General features: G+C 33.3%; 1 protein-coding gene across 2 annotated transcripts in view; it reads left to right on the top strand.

Annotated features, from left to right (window-relative positions):
- Nucleotides 1-20,488, top strand: part of Reck (Reversion-inducing-cysteine-rich protein with kazal motifs) — a 69,904-nt gene that overhangs the window by 33,270 nt on the left and 16,146 nt on the right. Inside the window, exons 3-6 of one of the 2 annotated variants that reach the window (XM_089638821.1) lie at nucleotides 11,646-11,729; nucleotides 15,168-15,204; nucleotides 18,875-19,057; nucleotides 20,264-20,440. In XM_089638821.1, coding sequence (XP_089494947.1) covers nucleotides 11,646-11,729; nucleotides 15,168-15,204; nucleotides 18,875-19,057; nucleotides 20,264-20,440 — 481 coding nt within the window. The remainder of the gene's footprint in view (nucleotides 1-11,645; nucleotides 11,730-15,167; nucleotides 15,205-18,874; nucleotides 19,058-20,263; nucleotides 20,441-20,488) is intronic. The other variant, XM_089638829.1, reaches the window with a different exon arrangement.

Raw genomic sequence — 20,488 nt, 5'->3', positions numbered from 1 at the left:
TCCATTATATTCCAAACGGCCGCTAATTAAGATATCGGTGCCCATTGCCAACCTATCACATTAAAAGTCCAAGTGTTTTGTTGAAGCCGGAGTTTTATTTAATGAGAGAGTGTGTGAAAAACCCAGGAGACACAACAAATATTAAAAAGTGTGCATGTCATTGAGAAAAGAAAACGATTAGGTTAGACCGGGACTCAAACTCAGGACGTCTATTTTATCCGGGAGGAACACGCGACATGCATCCGCTAAGATATAAGAAATAGCAGTAGATAACTGCTATTTCTAACATTTCTTGAAAATTATAATTTTTTATTTTAAAGTTAGATTAGTGAATTGGCTTACATTGGCTGCCGTGTAAGATATCTAAGTTATTTTCATTAAGGTGTATAAGATATCTATTTTATTTTCATTAAGATGTGTAAGATATCTAAGATATCTACGTTATTTTCATTAAGATGTGTAAGATATCTAAGATATCTACGTTATTTTCATTAAGATGTGTAAGTTATCTAAGATATCTACGTTATTTTCACTAAGATGTCTAAGATATCTCAGTTATTTTCATTGAGATGTGTAAGATATCTCGGATATCTCAGTTATTTTCATAAAGGTGTGTAAGATATCTAAGATATCTCAGTTATTTTCATTAAGGTGTGTAAAGTATCTAAGATATCTTAGTTATTTTTATTAAGGTGTTGTTATGTTTTTTTCTGTATGTAACATGAATTTTACGTGGAAACTTTACTGGTTAATGCAACATGTAAATTGTAATTATTCATATAAAATTGTAAAACTGTTTGTTTACTCAATACACTAAAATAAAAAGTAATTAGTAGGATCGTTGTACCACTGGTACAACAAACCTATACACGGTGTCCGGAAATTACTGGTACAAGCGGGAACTTGTGAACCTATGTCCCAAAAACCTTTTTTCGATTTGAGTATTTCGATTATTTTTTCAAATCTTTTTTTCCTTTTCCACGCTTTGACGCATTTTAAATTAAACAGCTGATTAACAGCCTCTAGCCAATATTTTCAAATTTGATCGAAAAAATTCCAAATACGGACTCGATTTAGGTACTCGAAACGAAAGCTCAAAGGTTTATTATTATTAGCTGATATTAATTTCGTCTACAAAAAAATGCCAACATATGAATTTCCAAAGATTTTTGCCCAGCTCGTGCAAAAGCAGCGTTTCGTATCCAGAGTCTTGCCTGTGTCACTCAACACTCAATCTATGCACCGTACGAGGAACAAGGACTTCTTTGGGTCATTTCGCTACAATTATTGTAATGTAATCTTTGAAGGTTTTTTTGTACAGATCAAGCACAAATTGCATGATTACTAAGCAAGAGCATAGCTTTTAAAATTATTCAGCATTCGGTTGAAAAGTTAACCACCTAAAGAATTTTTGTTTCGGTCTATTTGGCGACAAAAGAATTGCATTCACAGTACATTAAAATGCGTGAAGATCATTCTTTATTCTTGTGGCACCCAGATATGACAGTACAGATATGTCTCTCCGCCTGACTTTCACGTGCTTTCAGACATAACAATAATAATAATTACGAGTTACCGTGGGGACAAGCACACAGTGTTAGTGACGTGTGTGAAGTAAGATACATCACACAACACATCATCTCTCGTCTTTCGTCTCTCATCTTCCCTACCTCCGAGAGACGGGAAGCCAATATGGTGGGATGGTTAGAAATGATGTCGCTGGGGACTGGTAGAGGCTGATCAAAGCATTCCTGCCGGAACGTCTGTTTCTGCGTCCGACGCTTTTTTGGCATCGCATCAAAGAAAAGCGGCCGTCGTTCAGTCACGGAATAATATGCCCAGTTGAAGAATTATCCAAAGAATATTTTCATTGACAGAACATTAGGCATTAGATACCCTTTTTCTCTGATCTGTTTCTTTCTTCTTGTTAAACGAGGAGATAATAGTTATAAGTCCATAAGCAAACATCTCTGTATAATATGTGCAGGTATCTAGATGTATTGTGTGTTATGAACAAGACGAGCGGTGGCTGTGTTTGCCGGCAGATGTTTGCACTAAATATCGCAGCAGCAAGCCGTGTTGATTTTATTATTATGTAATGTTTTACGCGGCTATCAAATATTGAACAAATAATAATAAAAATCTTAAACATGCATTAACACGTAATATAATCGCCCACGCCGGGCTGTGTTCGCATGTGTTAGCGGCGATAAAGTGTTGTGTTTGTATCCGATTTATTTTTGTCAGCGCGGAAAAACGTCTGATAATAAAACCGCACGAAAATATATCTATGATGAAACGATGAAATATAAAAGGATTGAACTAGCTAGCTACACCACTAAACAACTACGTAGGTCCTATGGTTACAAAAGTCAATCTTGTGAACTAATGTGATAATTTTGTATAAATATGAAAATTAATTTATACATGTGATAACAGCTTAATAACTTCTTAGTATTCTAATAAAGTTATTGATAATAATGTTTATAGATAACATTTATTACTATTATTACGATAAATACACTTGTTTATAGTTTATATCATTAGTAGCGGTGAGCGTCGGGGTGCTAAGTGGGTGCCATAAATGTATGTAAAAAATGCATAATATTTCCCACAGTGGGTATTTAATTACAAGAATAGATACTTTTTATAGAATAACATTTGAACCAACGTATATAATATGTGTACGAGATTTCATGACGGTGCAAGTCAATGTACACCAATCATCAACTTTCATGTACCGAACTAATTAAGTTGCTGGTACACAGATTGTATGTACGATCAGCGATCAGCAAGGCATAATCAACTGATAAACCCAGCACTTCTTAAGTGGGTATTAAAATTTAAAATAAATAAACACTTTCACAGTGATACTGATCCAGCTCAATAAAAGCGGAAATTACCTGTAAATGAAAACAAATACATTACTCGATAATCTCATGAAAAAAGTTTTGTATATGTGAGTTTTATAGAGTAAGACAGGGATGCAAGAAAGCGAATGTTTGCGCCAGTTCTAATAAACGCAGCTTTGCTACTTTACACGATTCTTATTTTCATACCGATCTCCATACAAAATTTTGTCGCCTTACACGACCACTCTTTTCATACTTATGACACATACAGTTGCATTAGAGAAGAAGTAATATTTTGAGACAGTACTTAATCGTCAAAAAATGGCAACACCTTGAACATAACCATAAATCACAATCATGTAGGTAAGTATTTGTAAATGTCATTTGCGAGATTTGTCACGTTTTTGTTTACCCGTTCGGCTTTGAACCTTTATCATAATGATTTTCATAGGTGTTTATGCCTTGGCCAAATTGCCTACCTAATCATCGTATCTTTATCGATACGATATTCGCATAATATATGAGAGGGAACTACCAAAACACAGCAGCGCAGATGCCAAAGCGCACAACCGCAAAAAGTACACTCTCACAACCCTGTCTCTATTAATTAATAAAAAAGTATGTTACAATATAAAGTTGACATACAGAGATATTCTTTATTCTATGAGTTAACAATGTGTATGTAAAGTTCTCGTGTATTATTTCCTCAAAACAATATGTCAAATCATCAAACATATACGCGAAATGTACAATACCTATCAGTAATACACATTCACAGTCAGTAATAATTACATATTGTAGTTAATACTTGAACTTTTTATTAATATTTTAAATATAAAACTGAATAAAATGCTACATTTTCACTTAAAACAATGAGAGGTGGCAGAAACAAAATGTCAAATCATCAAACATGCACGCGAAATTCACAATACCTGTAATACACATTCACAATCAGTAATAAATAGATATTGTAGTGTTTTTTACCAATATATATGCAACATTTTCACATAATATACTTACATAAAGCAATGAGAGATGACAGATGTATAATAATGTCTACCGTCTTAAACTGTACGCAATTCACTAATACCAACACACGTCACTCACGGTATCAACTACCAAAATAGAGCACGTCCCTTTTTTCATCCCGATTAGATTTCATCACTGGAAGAAAAAAGGTATTGTGTAAATCGATCATTATGCGTGATCGGTTGGGTGTGTGTCGCATGCCTTACATCGTGAATATTAGTTGAAATTTTATCAAGTGAAGCTGGACTTGTCATTAATTCACCCTGATATCAAAGAAATAACATTTACTTAAATTATTTTTCCTATCTTTTTGACACAAAATATGTTAGGGGTGGAGTATTTTTAATTTTTTTTTGTGTTCAGGTTACTAGTCCGTTACTGATGCAGATGCATACATTGCATCACGTGTCAACGAGTGTGGAGAATTATGTTTTAGATACACGCATGACCTATGTATGTACTCAAGACATGAAGTTATCGCTGTGACGTTTTACTTTCAGGGTCATGAAATATGTTACAGGCAGACGCACCGATATTATGAAATAGAAACGTCATTTTATATCAAATAAGCGCTTTATGGATTTGTATTTTGTATATATTATGAATAATATTATTTATTCATTTTATGCTGTGCTGTGCTTTACTCAATTATAAGTATTCGTGGAAAAGGTGTTACTGTTATAAATAATTCAAAAATTCTAATCTCTTTTATACATCTGTAAAAGTTTTTTTTATTGTTTGTCTTATTATACTTGTCCCAACCGCGCGACGTGGTTTTACAAAAAGAATATGCCTCGTTAAAATAATATTATTCCACGAATAACTCCAGGGATATTCGTTATTTGCCTTGTGTTATTTTGTTTATTATTTGTGATTCGTTTTCTTGACATGTATGTCTCCTAAACAAAATCAACGAATTATTTATTGAATGTGTTCCCGCAAGAGCGGTGAACTCCCACCTCCCACCTGCTAGCTCACATTAAACTTTAAATTCAAAGCATTTTTTTAAATGTGCTAATTAAACCAATACCTATCTACACAATAAATTGTAAAAAAATACCATTGAATAGGTACTGGATGTTTGAAAAGATTTTATTTATTCAAAAAATCACATCCACAAACGTATTGGTATGCCATTGGTAATGCAAAAAAAAATTATGAACACGTATTCCGACATCCCCATAACATATTCGTATTTTACTGAAAGTTTGTTAGGAAACCTGTCAATTAATTATTTAAAGGCCTGCAGTTCCGTTTTTAATCTTAATACGAACAATTTGACAGGTTTTTAATAAATTTGCAGTATTTTTGTCAGTAAGTTTTCTCCGTGATCGTTAATAACATGGAGATTGGTCTCTAATTATTTTATCTTCTTTTGCATGAGGCTTCCGGCAGTATTTTTCAAGTCTTCAGCCCATCTCATCCTTAGACAACCTTAGGTACTCATCCTTGGACAATCTTAGGTACTCATCCTTGGACAACCTTAGGTACTCATCCTTGGACAACCTTAGGTACTCATCCTTGGACAACCTCAGGTACTCATTCTTGGACAACCTTAGGTACTCATCCTTGGACAACCTTAGGTACTCATCCTTGGACAACCTTAGGTACTCATCCTTGGACAACCTCAGGTACTCATTCTTGGACAACCTTAGGTACTCATCCTTGGACAACCTTAGGTACTCATCCTTGGACAACCTTAGGTACTCATCCTTGGACAATCTTAGGTACTCATCCTTGGACAACCTCAGGTACTCATTCTTGGACAACCTTAGGTAATCATCCTTGGACAACCTCAGGTACTCATTCTTGGACAACCTTAGGTAATCATCCTTGGACAACCTTAGGTACTCATCCTTGGACAACCTCAGGTATTCATCCTTCGGCAATTTAACGAACTTATAGCAAAACCTTCATTACAACTAACTACTCACTATTAATTTAATCCTGCTTTTAATGAAAAAAGTTAATTTAATTGCTGACATAAATATTATTATTTGTAAAACTGTTTAAGACAAATGCTACCTAAACAAGAAATTTTTTCGTGCAAAAGAGCACCAATTTTGATCTATAGAATAACTATCACTGTCACCTATCAATGTTATCCCAATATCGCTATTTACAACAAAATATCGGATAAAGTCAACGAAATTAGGAATCTTCGAGTTATGTTTGACACACAATAAAATTTTGTAAATCAGATACAACAAATAACTAATAAAGGCATAAAGACGTTGGGATTTATAAATCAGATAGGTACAACAAATAACTAATAAAGGCATGAAGACATTGGGATTTGTAAATCAGATACAACAAATAACTAATAAAGGCTGAAGACATTGGGATTTGTAAATCAGATATAACAAATAACTAATAAAGGCACGAAGACATTGGGATTTATAATCAGAACTATCACAGACTTCGATTCATTGGAAGTTCAAAGAATGGATTCATTAAAATTATATCTTCGTTAACTTACGCAGCTTGTTAGAATACAATTCAATAGCGTGGTCTCTATACTATCACATTCGGTTCCTTGATAACTTAACACAGTGACAATTCAACACACTTTTAAAAAGTGATATAAAGTCATTAGAAACGATGAAAAAAATTTTTAACCTAACCTACTTAACCCAGTTAATAAAGTTTTTGTTTCATCATGACTGATCTTTCCATGACTTTATATAACTTTTTAAAGATGTGATGAATTATCATTGTGATGATTTATCCGGTCACCATCAAATTCATATAAGACATAAAGAATGTGTGCAGCACAAATTTTTACGATTTATTAACTTCAAACTTCACATACCTATTCAACAAACAAACTATACATTCTTACTAAATACGCTTAAAATACATACCCTAAAAAATAGAAGAAAAATAAACGCTTTGTGTAATAATAATTCCGGTCTAACTACCACACGCACTATATATCGCCTTCATAAATTTATCTCAAATATCAACATATTTAATATAAGTTTATCATTATATAAGAAATACCTGCATTGTATTATTATTTACTATTTAGGAGTATCGCGTAGGAGCGATACTCCTAATTTTTTTAAATTTATTTTTTATTGGAAAATTACTTGTTGTTTTCAAATTACGTATTGTCAACCTGTTCTATTAATTTATATTATTTTATGCCATCTTCACTTTTAAAACTGGTTTATTTAATTTTTCTCTTTTCTTGTATTAAGTACATAAAAATGGAAAATTAAATGTACCATGTATTACGTGCATTTTTATCTAGTTATTTATTTTGCTGTCGTTATTTTTTGTAGTTTATTATCATGTAAAAGCCCATCAAGGCGTTTCAATTAATAAATAAAATATAATATATTACCCTAGAAAGAAGCGACATATATGTCCCATTGGAATATTTCATGATGATGTACGCACGAGCTCTGGACTATGGCAACAATTAAATGCAATAATAATATGTTTTATTTTTAGTTTTTCATTAAAAAAATTATTATACCAACAATAACTTCTTTATAAAAAGAAAAACAAACGTTCCCGGAATACGAAAAACCTGACAATATTTGAAAAACTCCTACTACCTATCATATTTTTAACCGGAAAATGTGCATGTGCAATGGTGGAGAACTTATAACTTATCTAGGAAAAGAATTGAAGGCACAACGCGAACCCAACGATTTGTCCATTCAGCTACTAACCGGTCATTAATACATTTATTTACCCGAATAATTTTTCAAGGTTCCATGAAAAGTTACGATTTGTCCTTTAAGCCATTTTGGCTTGGTACATAATAAAAATTGCAATAACATTGATCACCTTATAACTGGTCACCGTTAGTTGAACACCGCACCAATAAAAACACACAAACAAACGTATTTACCTTTAAAAAAAGTTTTGGTTTAATTAATGCCACTTATTGACTGAGCTTATAGAAGTCATGTTTTAACTTGACCGTTTGGCATTTATTTTCATATTTCTGTAAAATTTGTGTTGCCGTATTGAAAACTACCATTTTATCCCGCCCGAGTTCGCACGACTTTGGTACCTACTAGCTGTCAAATCGGAATAATCAAAATTGTCGTACCTACCGGCCTGAAAAAAGAATTGTCACTGAGATTATAAATTAAATAATTCCTTATTTGAATTCCTTTAAATTACGTGAAATATTTATACTTTAGAATTAAGTAGGTAGGTATTTTAGTACCTACTTACAAATCTTATTCGATTTAGGAGTAAATTTTGTATTGATTTATTAAATTAGAAAATCTAGCGAAGTCTACTACTATCAGTAGGTACCTACAAATATGAGAAACAGAAGCTGTTCGTTTTGCTGTTATAAATAATATTTAATAATTTTAATTTCTCGACGTTCGACATAAAGTTCGCTATAAAATAGCCTCAAACCGAGACTCAGGACTCAGGACTTCATATAGCACGTGACCCGACTATGGAACTGCCGAATTTAACGCATAAAGTTCGATGTGGCTCATCCATTCCGAGAAGATTAGATCACCCTGAGATTGGTACATTTTTATCTTATTCGGAGATGCATAAACAATTTGAATATAGAGACATTGGAAATACAAGCATTGAGGGTGACACTTCATTTTTATTAAATTAATCTTTTATTTGGTTGGCAAATGATTTTTTTCGTAATCCGGTTAAAAAATGTGATTGCAGGCCCTTAACGAATGAATTGATAGGTTTTCTAAACTCTTTAGTATTTTATCATAAAACGAAAAACACGTGTTCAAAAACATTCTAATATTTTCGCATTTCGTCATTGTATATTATCAAGGCAAATCTAGATGCATGAACACGTGTTCCGATATATATTACGAATTAAATAAAAGATTATCAGGAAACGGCCAGCAATCTCGTTTTTAACCGGATTACCGATAGTTTGAAAATATTTTTAATAAATTACCAATCCTCATTTTTCTCCGAGTATCAAAGACACACATACCTACCTAATATCAATAATTTTGATATTTCCCATTGATTATGTCAGATGTTTTTAATAAAAATAGATTAATAATGAAAAAATTAATCCAAAATAATCACTTATCGCAAAAAACTACTAATTTACTGTGGCAATTAAACGTGTAGCCGACCGGTTTCGTTAGGCGTGTAGGTATCTAAACTTCATCAGGACAGTATATTTTTTTCAATTAACGTTAGTTGATATCTTGGGGCCCTGAAAAAAACCGTTAGTTAGGTACTCAGTGATGAAAGTTTTATCTAAAACGGTGATAAAATCACTAACAAATATTTTTTTGTCTAATATATTATTCTCTGACTATGGGATTTGTTAGATTGGACTAATCTCCCCATATTTTGGAATAAATAACGTTATTAATTACATGCAATATACAAATATATTTTGCATGTAATTATTTGTTTTGAAAAATTAAAGGGTTGTCGAAGTACCCTTGTTATTTTATGCACATTTGGGTTATTTTATCACAATCTCCCAACGTTTTGGAAAAAATAACGTTATTAATTACATGCAATATACAAATATATTTTGCATGTGATTATTTGTTTAGAAAAATTAAAGGGTTGTCGAAGTACCCTTGTTATTTTATGCACATTTGGGCACTGTTCATGAGTAGACAACGGATTATATGACTCAGGTTGACGGATTATATGACTTAGATTGACTGAACCTCATTAAATTGCAAATATGCAAATGCATATAATCCGAAACATATTATATTCATGCGGGTGTTTATTTTAGATAGATAACATGTATTTATACGTATATGCAGGAGGTTGGGTAATAATAGGGCAACCGTCATCCTGCGGGCGGTTGTCCTGGAACAATCTAGTTTACAAATCGACATTAAACTTACTGTATCGATTAACGAAATCAAATGAATAATGGCTGACCGAAGACGTTTAGTTACTTGTACCCATTATTTCAATTAATATACAATATATAAACATCCCTACAACAACATAGATAAATGATTCCTTTTATCAGAGTCGACTCGATGGCGCATGGCGCCCCTGCAGCAGATATAATTATTGTGTATGGATGCGGGGTGTGAGTGTAGACTGTGTAGGTAGTGTTGTGTATAGGGTTGTCTCCACACATGATTACGGATTACATTCCTGAGAGTGGCGAGTTGTTGACAAGCACGTTGCAGCGTGTCAGATGTGAGAATGGCCCCGACCCGGCGGAGAGGCACGCGGAATACATGATTGGATTAAACAATGGGAATATGGACGGGCAGAACTGTCTGTGGTGTTTGTTAATGCTGGCGGTGCGTAGGTGCGGCTAATGCGGTGAACACGGAACACTACCTACTGCCTAGTATCTACCATTACCTGTACCTATCTACCGTGACACGTTGCTCGTGGCTTGTGGCGACCAGGAAACGAATGTGCTTTGCTTGTAAGGGCTTTTAGGTATCATTCTAAATCACCCAGAGTCTCACCCTTCAAGTGGCCATCGATTCATAAGGCGGAGAGAGGAATATTGGAAGTTGTTAAATTGAAATAAGTACATTTTTTGAAAAGTGTATCGAGACTACGTATATAATATAATATTGAAACGGGGGAAAGTTGTTTCGGAAAAGTAAATTGGAGGGGCCCACCAGTTTTCCAACCACAGCATAAGGAAACTGATAGTTTACCTCCTTCGTCGTACACGTCGAGACTCCAATTTAAGTATCCCGCAGCCAAATGGGGGAATAGGTAGTACCCAAAATTAATATCCTCCTTATATTTGCTTAAATACTTGACATATCATTTTAGTATTTTACGTATTTCTGCGCAAATACATAAGTTACCATTAACAATTGACTGAATATTAGGGATTTCTATAGTTTGAAAGCCAATAAGGCATAAAATGTATGGGGTCGTCGGAAGACCCACTTGGTTACAGACGTTTTGTTTGGCATATTCGCCTGTCAAGATTTAATAAAACGAAGCCACATTTAATTGTTATGAACGACTCTCGATCCTCCAGGGTGCCTGTATACAGCGTTTGTTAGTACATATACATATTTACACTCAGTAACAAATATACGGTACATGAAAAAATAAAAATAAAACAATTTGAAATAATCGTTATTGCTGGATAAAAGAGAAGCAAAATTTAAAAAGTTTATACTTAAATTTATGTGCACATTTTGAAAATAATAAAAAAATAAGGGCAGTTTAACTCACTATCACAGGATTGTCCCATCATGAATATGCGTTATAATTAGCCTGGTAGCGAACAGACCAAACGTTTAACCACGTTCACGCGTTCGGAAAAGTACAATAGAAAATATGTTATTTCTTCAATAATGACAAAATTACTTTGTGGCGTCCCTTAAATTACTCACATGAAAATAAAATTCTTTGAGTACACCACTATTTAATCACAGTAGTTCATTTTCATCTATTTTTATTAAACAGTGATGCAAACAAGGTATTTTTATGATATAATATTTTATTTATATACTGTAAGACATGACATGAAACTATTTCGTTTTTGTATTTTTAAAGTGTCTACATATGTAAATATATATGTCATTAAGACAGTAGTTATAAGCCTTAGTCGCAAGTCATTATATTAAAGTCTTAGATGTAAGTCACTAGTTTTAAGTCCGTAGTTATGAACCTTAGTCGTAATTCACTAGAAATAAGTCTAAGATGTAAGTCAATAGTTATTATGAATCCTAGTTGTAAGTCAGCTGTATTTATAAATTAGCCAAATATTATTATTATTATAGTGATAATGTGGATATTTTAAAATTATCTAACGAATGATTTCTTTTTTCGCAGATGTCTCTGATAGAAATTGCCGAGGACACGGCAGTACGAGATGAAAGACTGGGAAATATCAATAAGTTTTGCTCCACAGAACTGGTAAGAACCATTTAAATAGCATTTATTTTCATTTTATTTAAGTACAAAATATCATTTTATATCAGTGAGTGTTACTATTAGGTATTTTAACAGTCAGTTGCATAAGTACGATATTACTGTAAATTCTTCAAATAAGAGGAATTCCTACAAATAATCATCAGTGTCAGTATGTGAATGTAAACATCCACTGCTTTTCTTGTAAAGATTCTTCAAAGAATGTTAAACTAAAAAACAATTATTATTCTCTCCGATAATTTGGCTCTTTTCCATTTTTGTCGGAACATTTGACGTGAATGAGCTAGAACTAATATATCAGGGGACAGCGCAGTGTGTGATGTGTCCTGATATTTATTAACTGGAATCTTTTATCTGAAGAAACATGTCACTGGGGTCAGCCGCGGGGCAACTCCATCCATCTCTGACAGATTTATTAGGCTTCATCGTCACCTTCTCAGCTCTTCTAGGCTCCTGGTATCCGGTGTCGTAACAGTACCTAGCTGCAGGGTTCTAGGGTTGCATCCGGTCTGGATATAAACATCTCAAGCTTCATTGCCTTTTGTTTTTGAGTCGTTAATTCATTATGCTGTTTCCCCAATAGCTTATGCTCCCCGTCCGGCGTTTTGTCCTCCGCGCCTTTCTTCTATTGTTAGATGAACATGTTAGACAATACCATTGTGTGTTTTGACAGGTCTGTCGGAGATCACAAATGCCGAAACTTCGAGAACCTCGTTGAATGATGCCGTCAAGTATATCGCTTGTTCTTCGAGCACGTAGAACCGTTTTCTTGCCAAGCCGACTCTAAACAGGGTAATTAGATATTGTTTGGTCGGCTACCCGGGAACCTCTATCTACATCTTTGTTGTGTCGATCTAACTATTATGATAAACACACTGTTCATTTACTGATAAACGACGATTACACGGTATTTAACACAGTAAAAGAATGATTGTGTTTGATTACTTGGTATCCAGGGCTGGGTTAATCCTAGAAAAATAAACACGTGGTTAGGGCATCAAGGAAAGGAAATTTCCTATGAACCATGTGGTGTAAAACTGCAAACTAATTTAAATTTTTATTTGTATTAGTAATAATATTATTATTTAATTCATGAAAATATTTATAAACAAGTTTTGCAGTCTAATTAATCTATTTTAATGCCTACGGATGGCGAGACAGATAACACGCGTAATAATAATTACACTGCAGAATTTTTTTACACAAACTGTTGAATAATAAGATTAAATATTAAAAAAAACTTTATATTTAAATATGATATTTTCAAATAAAAGGTTAAATGCATTTCGAATTTGCAATTAAATGTGCAAATTAATCACACTGATGGAAGTTTTTTTTATTTAAAAAATAGAACTTTTACGGGTTATTTTCTTAGTATTATCCATACTACGTATGAGGGCACCAAATCTACTAGCTAGGGCTTAAAAATATCCTCATCGGTCTCTGCTGGTATCCATTTTCATTCAAAATGCCAAGTAGTTTTGTCTTTTTCCATTGATCTCTTCGGCACCGGTGCATAGTCGGGAAACACGTCAAACGCGCGCCTAACATATGTACACGGTTGACAATTGTCATTCTTGAGTTCAACAGCTCGGCTGTGGAAATATTTGCCGGCCTCTGTGTTTCTTCCCTCCTACGACATGTTCACCCCTTCCTCTCCTAATAAAGACCCTCCAGACAGAATCCCCAAAGGTGACATAAAAAACTTGTGAATGCGAAGTACCTACTAAGACGTTTAAATCCCTATAAAAAAGTTCTTAATTTCATGCAATTACCATCTTTACCGTCATATATGTGCATACTATATCAATATGTTGCCAAATAATGTCGTTCACTTGCATTAATTACACGAAACTGATTACAAGTGCATCTTTTGAACGCCATGTGACGGTCCCCAGTTGCAGTCTCCACTCGCCTGTGATTCAATAAACAACTTTGCAGTTCTATCCGGGAGATTCCGAGTTCTATAATTAAGTTGCAGATAGAAAGAATGCAAAGGAAACAACCAAGCATCTTGTCTGAAATGCGCCGCCGCGTCTCGAGTATAAATAATAAGATCGTGAAGATAATGGACCAACTTTCCAATGTCCTCAAAGTACCTACATAAAATCCTGATCAGCGCAAACCATTATATTTTAATAATGGAAAATAACGTAATTAATTTAACATAAATACGTACACCAGTAATGGCACCAATTTACGTTTCATAATTAAATTTGTTATACCTAGTTATTTACACAACGGTGCACGTTAAAACATATTTTAATTTGAAATGATTTTACGTGAGATTATTACACCATCATTTACAGAATAAGATTTCTTATTTTTAAATTCTAAATATAATTGTAAAGTATACAAAATAGTTTTAAGGTTGTCTTAAGAGTTACTAAACTCGAGTTTTTCTACTGTTTTAGAAATTTTATTCAATAATTCCTCTTGTCGCGCTATGGTGTGATAGCACATTCGTTCTACCGTGTGGTATCTTGAACATGTCTCGGCGACCACTACAACTTTTCTGTGACTGCGAACTAAAAACAAATTTCAGAATCAAAATAGGTATGTGTTAGGTACCTACCTACATCATATCCATAAGGATTTTTTCTATATTCGTCTGTTTTGACGATCTTTTTTACATTTATGGAAGCACTAATATGATTTCTTGGACGGATACTCAAAATTCCCTGGACAGAAAGGATGACAATGTATAGGTTTTTCATCGAATTGCCAAAAATTGCGAAGTTGTAATAAATGTAAGAAAACTCTAATATCTTAGTTAGAAGAAGAAGAAAAATTAAAAGACACCAATATTATCTCACAAAAAAAATATCATCACATCAAATATTAAATCGGTCAGTGGCTAAGTTGGCAAAGAGTCGATTTCCCATCTGCGTCGTGAGTTCAATTCCTCGGCTGGCTAAGTCCCCCATCACGACACGAGCAATTAGTAGGAGATTCAAACATATTTTTAAAGAAAAAAAATTCTAATACAATTTTATGAAAAGCTATCAATTGACCAGTCCACTAATTTTAAATGGTAACTCAGGACAGTGGCAATTTCAACACACTTTTAAAAATGGTATAAAGTCATGAATTACTGTGATAAAACTAAGTTACGTTAGATTGGGTTTACAAACCATTTTTTTCACTGTTCTGAGTTGCCATGGAACATTTTTAAGATATTTATTATTCTAATTTTTTAACCTCACCTAAATAATGACGGGTGTTTTCCCCGCAGAAAATACTTTATGTATATCACATCCTGCAACAATGTATAATTTCTCTTTATTGATACCCATTTGTCCCCATTTAGTCAGCAGATGGAACGCTTCCCATAGTTTCCGTCCAGACGTCAATATTTTACTGATGTCAACGTATTCTTCATATCAATTACCCATCTAATATTCTGTCTATTCTTTGTTGCAGGTAGACTTCTGGAAATGTATGAACGAAACACTTCAAGGTAGGTTAAAAGTTCAAACAAAGATATTATCAAAATAAATTTTATGATTTTCTTCTTCGACCTTTGAAAAACAATATATATGTAAATCTATGTCAATTTTTATTAGAAAATGGAATTATTGGATAGGGAAGTGCAAATAATGCCACTTTAAATCCTCTATACAACGCAAAAAGTCATCTTGAAAATAATACTCAAAGTACCTATCAGAACTTGCTCTGACCATATTTTTAATAATCTAAACATCATGTTATTTAAACAACTCTATGCTAAAACCATACTCATTAATAGACACAAAAACACTTGATCTACTAACGAACATACTAACAAAATCACTAGCTAGATCCTTCAATCAAAAATACATCCAACAAGCAAAAACGGAGACAACTTTTGGACAAAGAAATTTCATTTACTATGGCAAAAAACTTCCTTTAAAATGGACACTTTTCCACAAAAAACAAAAAAATGTCGATATATTCAAAGCATTCATAAAAAAATGGATCTGGGACAAAGGGAGACAGGAAGTTCATAAAAAATTGCAACCAAACACAGACTGATAAAAATGAGACAGATAAATAGCTTACATTAGATATGAATTTATTAAAATTAAAATTTATTGAAAAAAAATTCTGAAAATGTTCAATGTCTTCTCCAGCACGCGAAATCCCAGTGGGGAAAACATTATGAAATTCAATTATGTTAAAAAAGGGACAAACAGATGTCAGTCATGTTTTATTTTTGTCAAATTGTATTGTCGATTTTTAGGTAATTTAGAAATGAAGTTAATCTTTAATTGATCAAAAGCTAATCAAAATTTAATGCAGGTAGATATTTGGGATAAGCATATAAAACATTTTATTTTTATTATTCATTATTATTACGTCATTTTTATTCCAAGATTGATAAAGTTTTACACACTTGACATTCAAAACAACATGTCACTGTTTACGTGATATTTCGAAAAATCACCTCATCCCCCTTTCCCACGCCACGATACAGAATTTAGATGCTTCTTGATAAAACTGTGTACATTTGACGTTCAAAATAAGAGTAAAATTAATGTCTACTATGTGCTTTGTAAAAACTCTGAGTTAAGCCCGGGAAACGCCGGGAACTTTGATATCACCAAATAAAGCTTAAAATCTGTATTAAATTTCTGTCTAGAAATTCGAGATATTTTAGCTGGAAAAGCCTTATCCATCTTAACCATTAACTTTCAAATATTTTTTAAACTGAAAATTTCATGGAAAAACTTCACGTTGTGTGTTCGTTAAATTTCAGTTGTTCAATAAGAAAGATATTTCGGATAACAAAATTAACGTAAACCAAATTTTACCCTAGGATGTAGTGGCGTAGAAAACATAAAGAAATCACTAATGATAAATACAACGAAAATGGGAATAAACAATCATATATGATTGTATTTGTGCACACCGATTGAATTGAAAGATTAAAAACTGACCATTCAGATCGAGTCAGAAAACACGGCCAAAGTCATTTCAAGCTATGTTTTAATTCTGAGTCTTACACCAGGGCGATACTGAGAGTATCTTCCACTCTGGAACTTAACTTAAATTAAATCTTTAAGTTTTTATGTTCCAAAAAATATATGTTATTTTTTAATATAATATCTATAGATTTGTTATGCCGGAACGTTAATTATATGAAATTCCCTCGATAAAAATTAATCACGAAAGAAGCTTCGAAAATTATTAAAAACAGTTTTTGTTCTGTTATTTAATATGTTATAGGTAGGAAAAAAATACAGTGTATCTTTAAATACAACTAAAGCATTTGTCTAAAGATTTTCGCTCTATTTCAAACGAGTCGTGTTGTATTAAATATTTTCACAATTTTCGCTTACGTATTATCGTTTTTTTAATATCCCGCTAGTAAAAACCCTATCAAAATCCATTGCGTAGTTTAGAAGAACTAAGCGCATAAACAGACAGACACAAACAGCTACTTTATTTTATACTATTTAGAGATTAGCGTTTATTGTTATATTAAATAAAATTATTAATGTAATATTAATATGGATTCTAATTATGTTGTTAGTTAGAAAGCGAAATATTTATAAATTTCTTTAATAAATAATTAAAAACATAAATAAAAAAAATTAAATAATCTGTATCACCCTCACGAGTATACCATATGATTAAAATTTTACGATGTCCTGCTAGCTCCTCCGACTCCTGATGTATAGGCAATCGGTGTAACACTGTTTATCTCTGTTCTCTGCATTCAGTAGATATTTTATCAGGCGCAGACGTTACACCTGACCGAAGTCGAACATCGAACATCCTGGACCGAGGCGATTAATATTCTACCCGCGAGGACACGAGGCAAGGAGATGTTGTGCCGTGTTTCCTAGATTTTATTGGTTCCGTGCCAAACTTTCTAGATCTTATGGGATAGCTTTTAAGCTTTAACAGTGGTCGAAGTTTATTTGTCATGGTAAAGGAATTGTGTTCAAAATGCCTACTTATTATAATACTAATACTACTTACATATAATGATATGCCAATAAATACATTACGTGCCAATACATACATTACTTTCCAATACATACATTACGTGCCAATATATACATTACTTGCCAATACATACATTACGTGCCAATACATACATTACTTGCCAATATATACATTACTTGCCAATACATACATTACTTACCAATACAAACATTATGTGCCAAAAATTTCAAAAAATCTCGGTAGACAGTAGGTATTTAAAATTAGTTACACCACAAATCCATGGTTTTTTCGAATATTTAGCAATGGAAAAGCTAGATTTATTTAATTTGATTAAAAGTTCAACTTGCTCATTTCTCTTATTCACTTAACAAAAAATCACTAGATGTGGGATCTATACCGATTTTAAAGAAAATCGATGTCGCCAATTTTTTTCACTCAGGCAAACAAGTTATTGAAATTATGTTTTTGTTCTATAAAAAATAATTTCGATCTTTGAAGAACTTTGACATGCCTTTTTTGGGAACGATTTTGTCGAGAGTTTTTACTGATTCAGGCTCTGCAGACTATGTAGACAAAAGCAGGTAAAAGTCCTGAATGTAAAGTAATAGAATTATTTTACTGTGGATTAATTATGACTTGTGTTAGGTTAGCTGTAAAAAATGGTGTAAATTCTGTAAACCGAACCCGCTGTAGATACATTATACCTACTTTTAGTTATTTTTAATATAAATACAGCCCAAAAGTCACAACTATAGGACTATGGCGTACCCCATTGGTGTGTGTTATTTTTTAATTTTATTTTCAATTTTTAATCTAGCAGGACTGGTAGGATAGCGCAATGTTAGTCTACCATATTAGTTTTTTTTTTTTTTTTTTAGTTTTTTTTATTTTTTTTTTTTATTTGGTAATATGTAATTTATAATACAAACATATCGTGATACGAACGGATTACAAAGTAATATATATATATATATAATTTTACTGGTCTTCCATTACATGAGATAAAATTAAAGAATGATCCTTCAGGGAGGTCGCCATTATGAAGATGAACGTGATGGGGAAGAGGAGAAGGGGATGAATATTTGGAAATACCTGGATATTCAGATATGGTCACAAAACGTGGCTAAACAGCTTTAAATAGTGAGGAGTTTTATTAGTTTAAATTATTTATTTTTTTAATGATGCGTGTGTTGCAGCGGTCCTGCGTGGCTCCGAGTGGTGGGGGCGCGCGTGCTGCGGGCTTGCACGTTCGCGGGGCTGCGGACGGGCCTGCGCTACGGCCGGAGCCCCCGAGGCGCTGAGCCCCGCCTGCCGCCACAGCGATGAACAGGCCTTCTTAGAATGCATGGACCGACAGACACACGGACAGGAGTGCTGCTGTAAGTTATACATATAAGAGTCGGGGATTTAAAAAAGCCGATCCGGAATTTTTCGGAAATCTGGATATGGTCACGAAGAACTGTTTGGAACGGTTCCATGATAAATCAACACGATGGCAATTCAACACACTTTTAAAAAGTGATATAAAGTCATTAGAAAAGATTAAAAAAAAATTTCAACCTAACCTAACCTAACATACTTAACCCAGTTAATAAAGTTTTGGTTTCATCACTTTCCGTGACTTTATATAACTTTTTAAAGATTTTTTAAAAGTTCATCTATCTGCACAGACATTATGAACCACAACAACGCGTGGCGGGGTACAGTAGTGTCTTCAATAATAATAAAAAATCACCGTACGGCGTCATTTTAATGAAATAATTTTTTTTAATTATAGACTTTGCATCCTGATGAATAAACCATTGGTTTTATAGGTGACCCGAGAATTGATCCCCCGAGTGATATTCATCGTATTTTGTTAATCGGCTGTATATCCTCACTGCATACTCCTCCGGGGACACGGCATCATTGTTATAAAACATATTTGAATAGCGTATTTCCACTTAAGACGCCTGCAGATATCGACTTTTGCTATACGCCCGTATATCCTCTCTGCATACTTACATTACCAATGAGGATGTACAGCAGAAGTAATCCTTTGGGGAATCAAGTATCCGAGGGATCAACTGGCACAGGGATCAATTGTCCAGTGGATCAACGGTCGGGGGCCAACTGTCGGGAAATCAACTGAGGTAGAATTTGTTACACGTTGATAATTTTTATTAAAAAGTGATGCAAGCAAATTTTGTTATTTTTGTATTTAGATATGCATGTTTTGCCTAAAATTAAGGGAAAGAAATGATATCATTTTATTGTCCTCTCTAATTTTTATACGAAATCAACAACCTTCAACCAGTTTTTTCATTATCGTACTATCACAGGATATATTACGTACTATCGTTAGATGATACGATATATAAATATATTCTTTTCAGAAAACAACAGCGCTCGTCGTAGAATTTGTACGTTGTCTGAAAACGAACTAACACTGTTTTCTTGTGCGATGCGATCGTATATGTTTCTCGTAATACTTCATTTTACGCATCAGTGTATTTTCTAGCACTAAGGTTGAAGATAATAGTAAATTTTTACCTTTAAGAAAAACTGAAGTATTGAGCCTTTAAATTTTTTTGTTGTTTTTCCAGCAAACACTCGTTCAATCAGTTGCCACGAGGCCTGCAAGGATGTGTTCAAGAGTCAAACTACTCCAACCAGAGAGCTGAGGACGCGGGTAACGGATTCCTGTGAGGAAAATAGTCCGCAAGTGATGCAATGTGTCAGAAATTATACTAAAGTCACCCCTGCTAGTAATCCTCTCAAATGTAAGAATCAATATTTTATTTTATTATGTTGTGTAGAATACGTTATGT

The sequence above is a fragment of the Hesperophylax consimilis genome, chromosome 1 (genome assembly GCF_061612785.1).
Source record: "Hesperophylax consimilis isolate HC1 chromosome 1, BYU_Hcon_1.0, whole genome shotgun sequence".
Lineage (NCBI taxonomy): Eukaryota > Metazoa > Arthropoda > Insecta > Trichoptera > Limnephilidae > Hesperophylax > Hesperophylax consimilis.
This window is presented reverse-complemented; position numbering and strand designations above follow the sequence as displayed.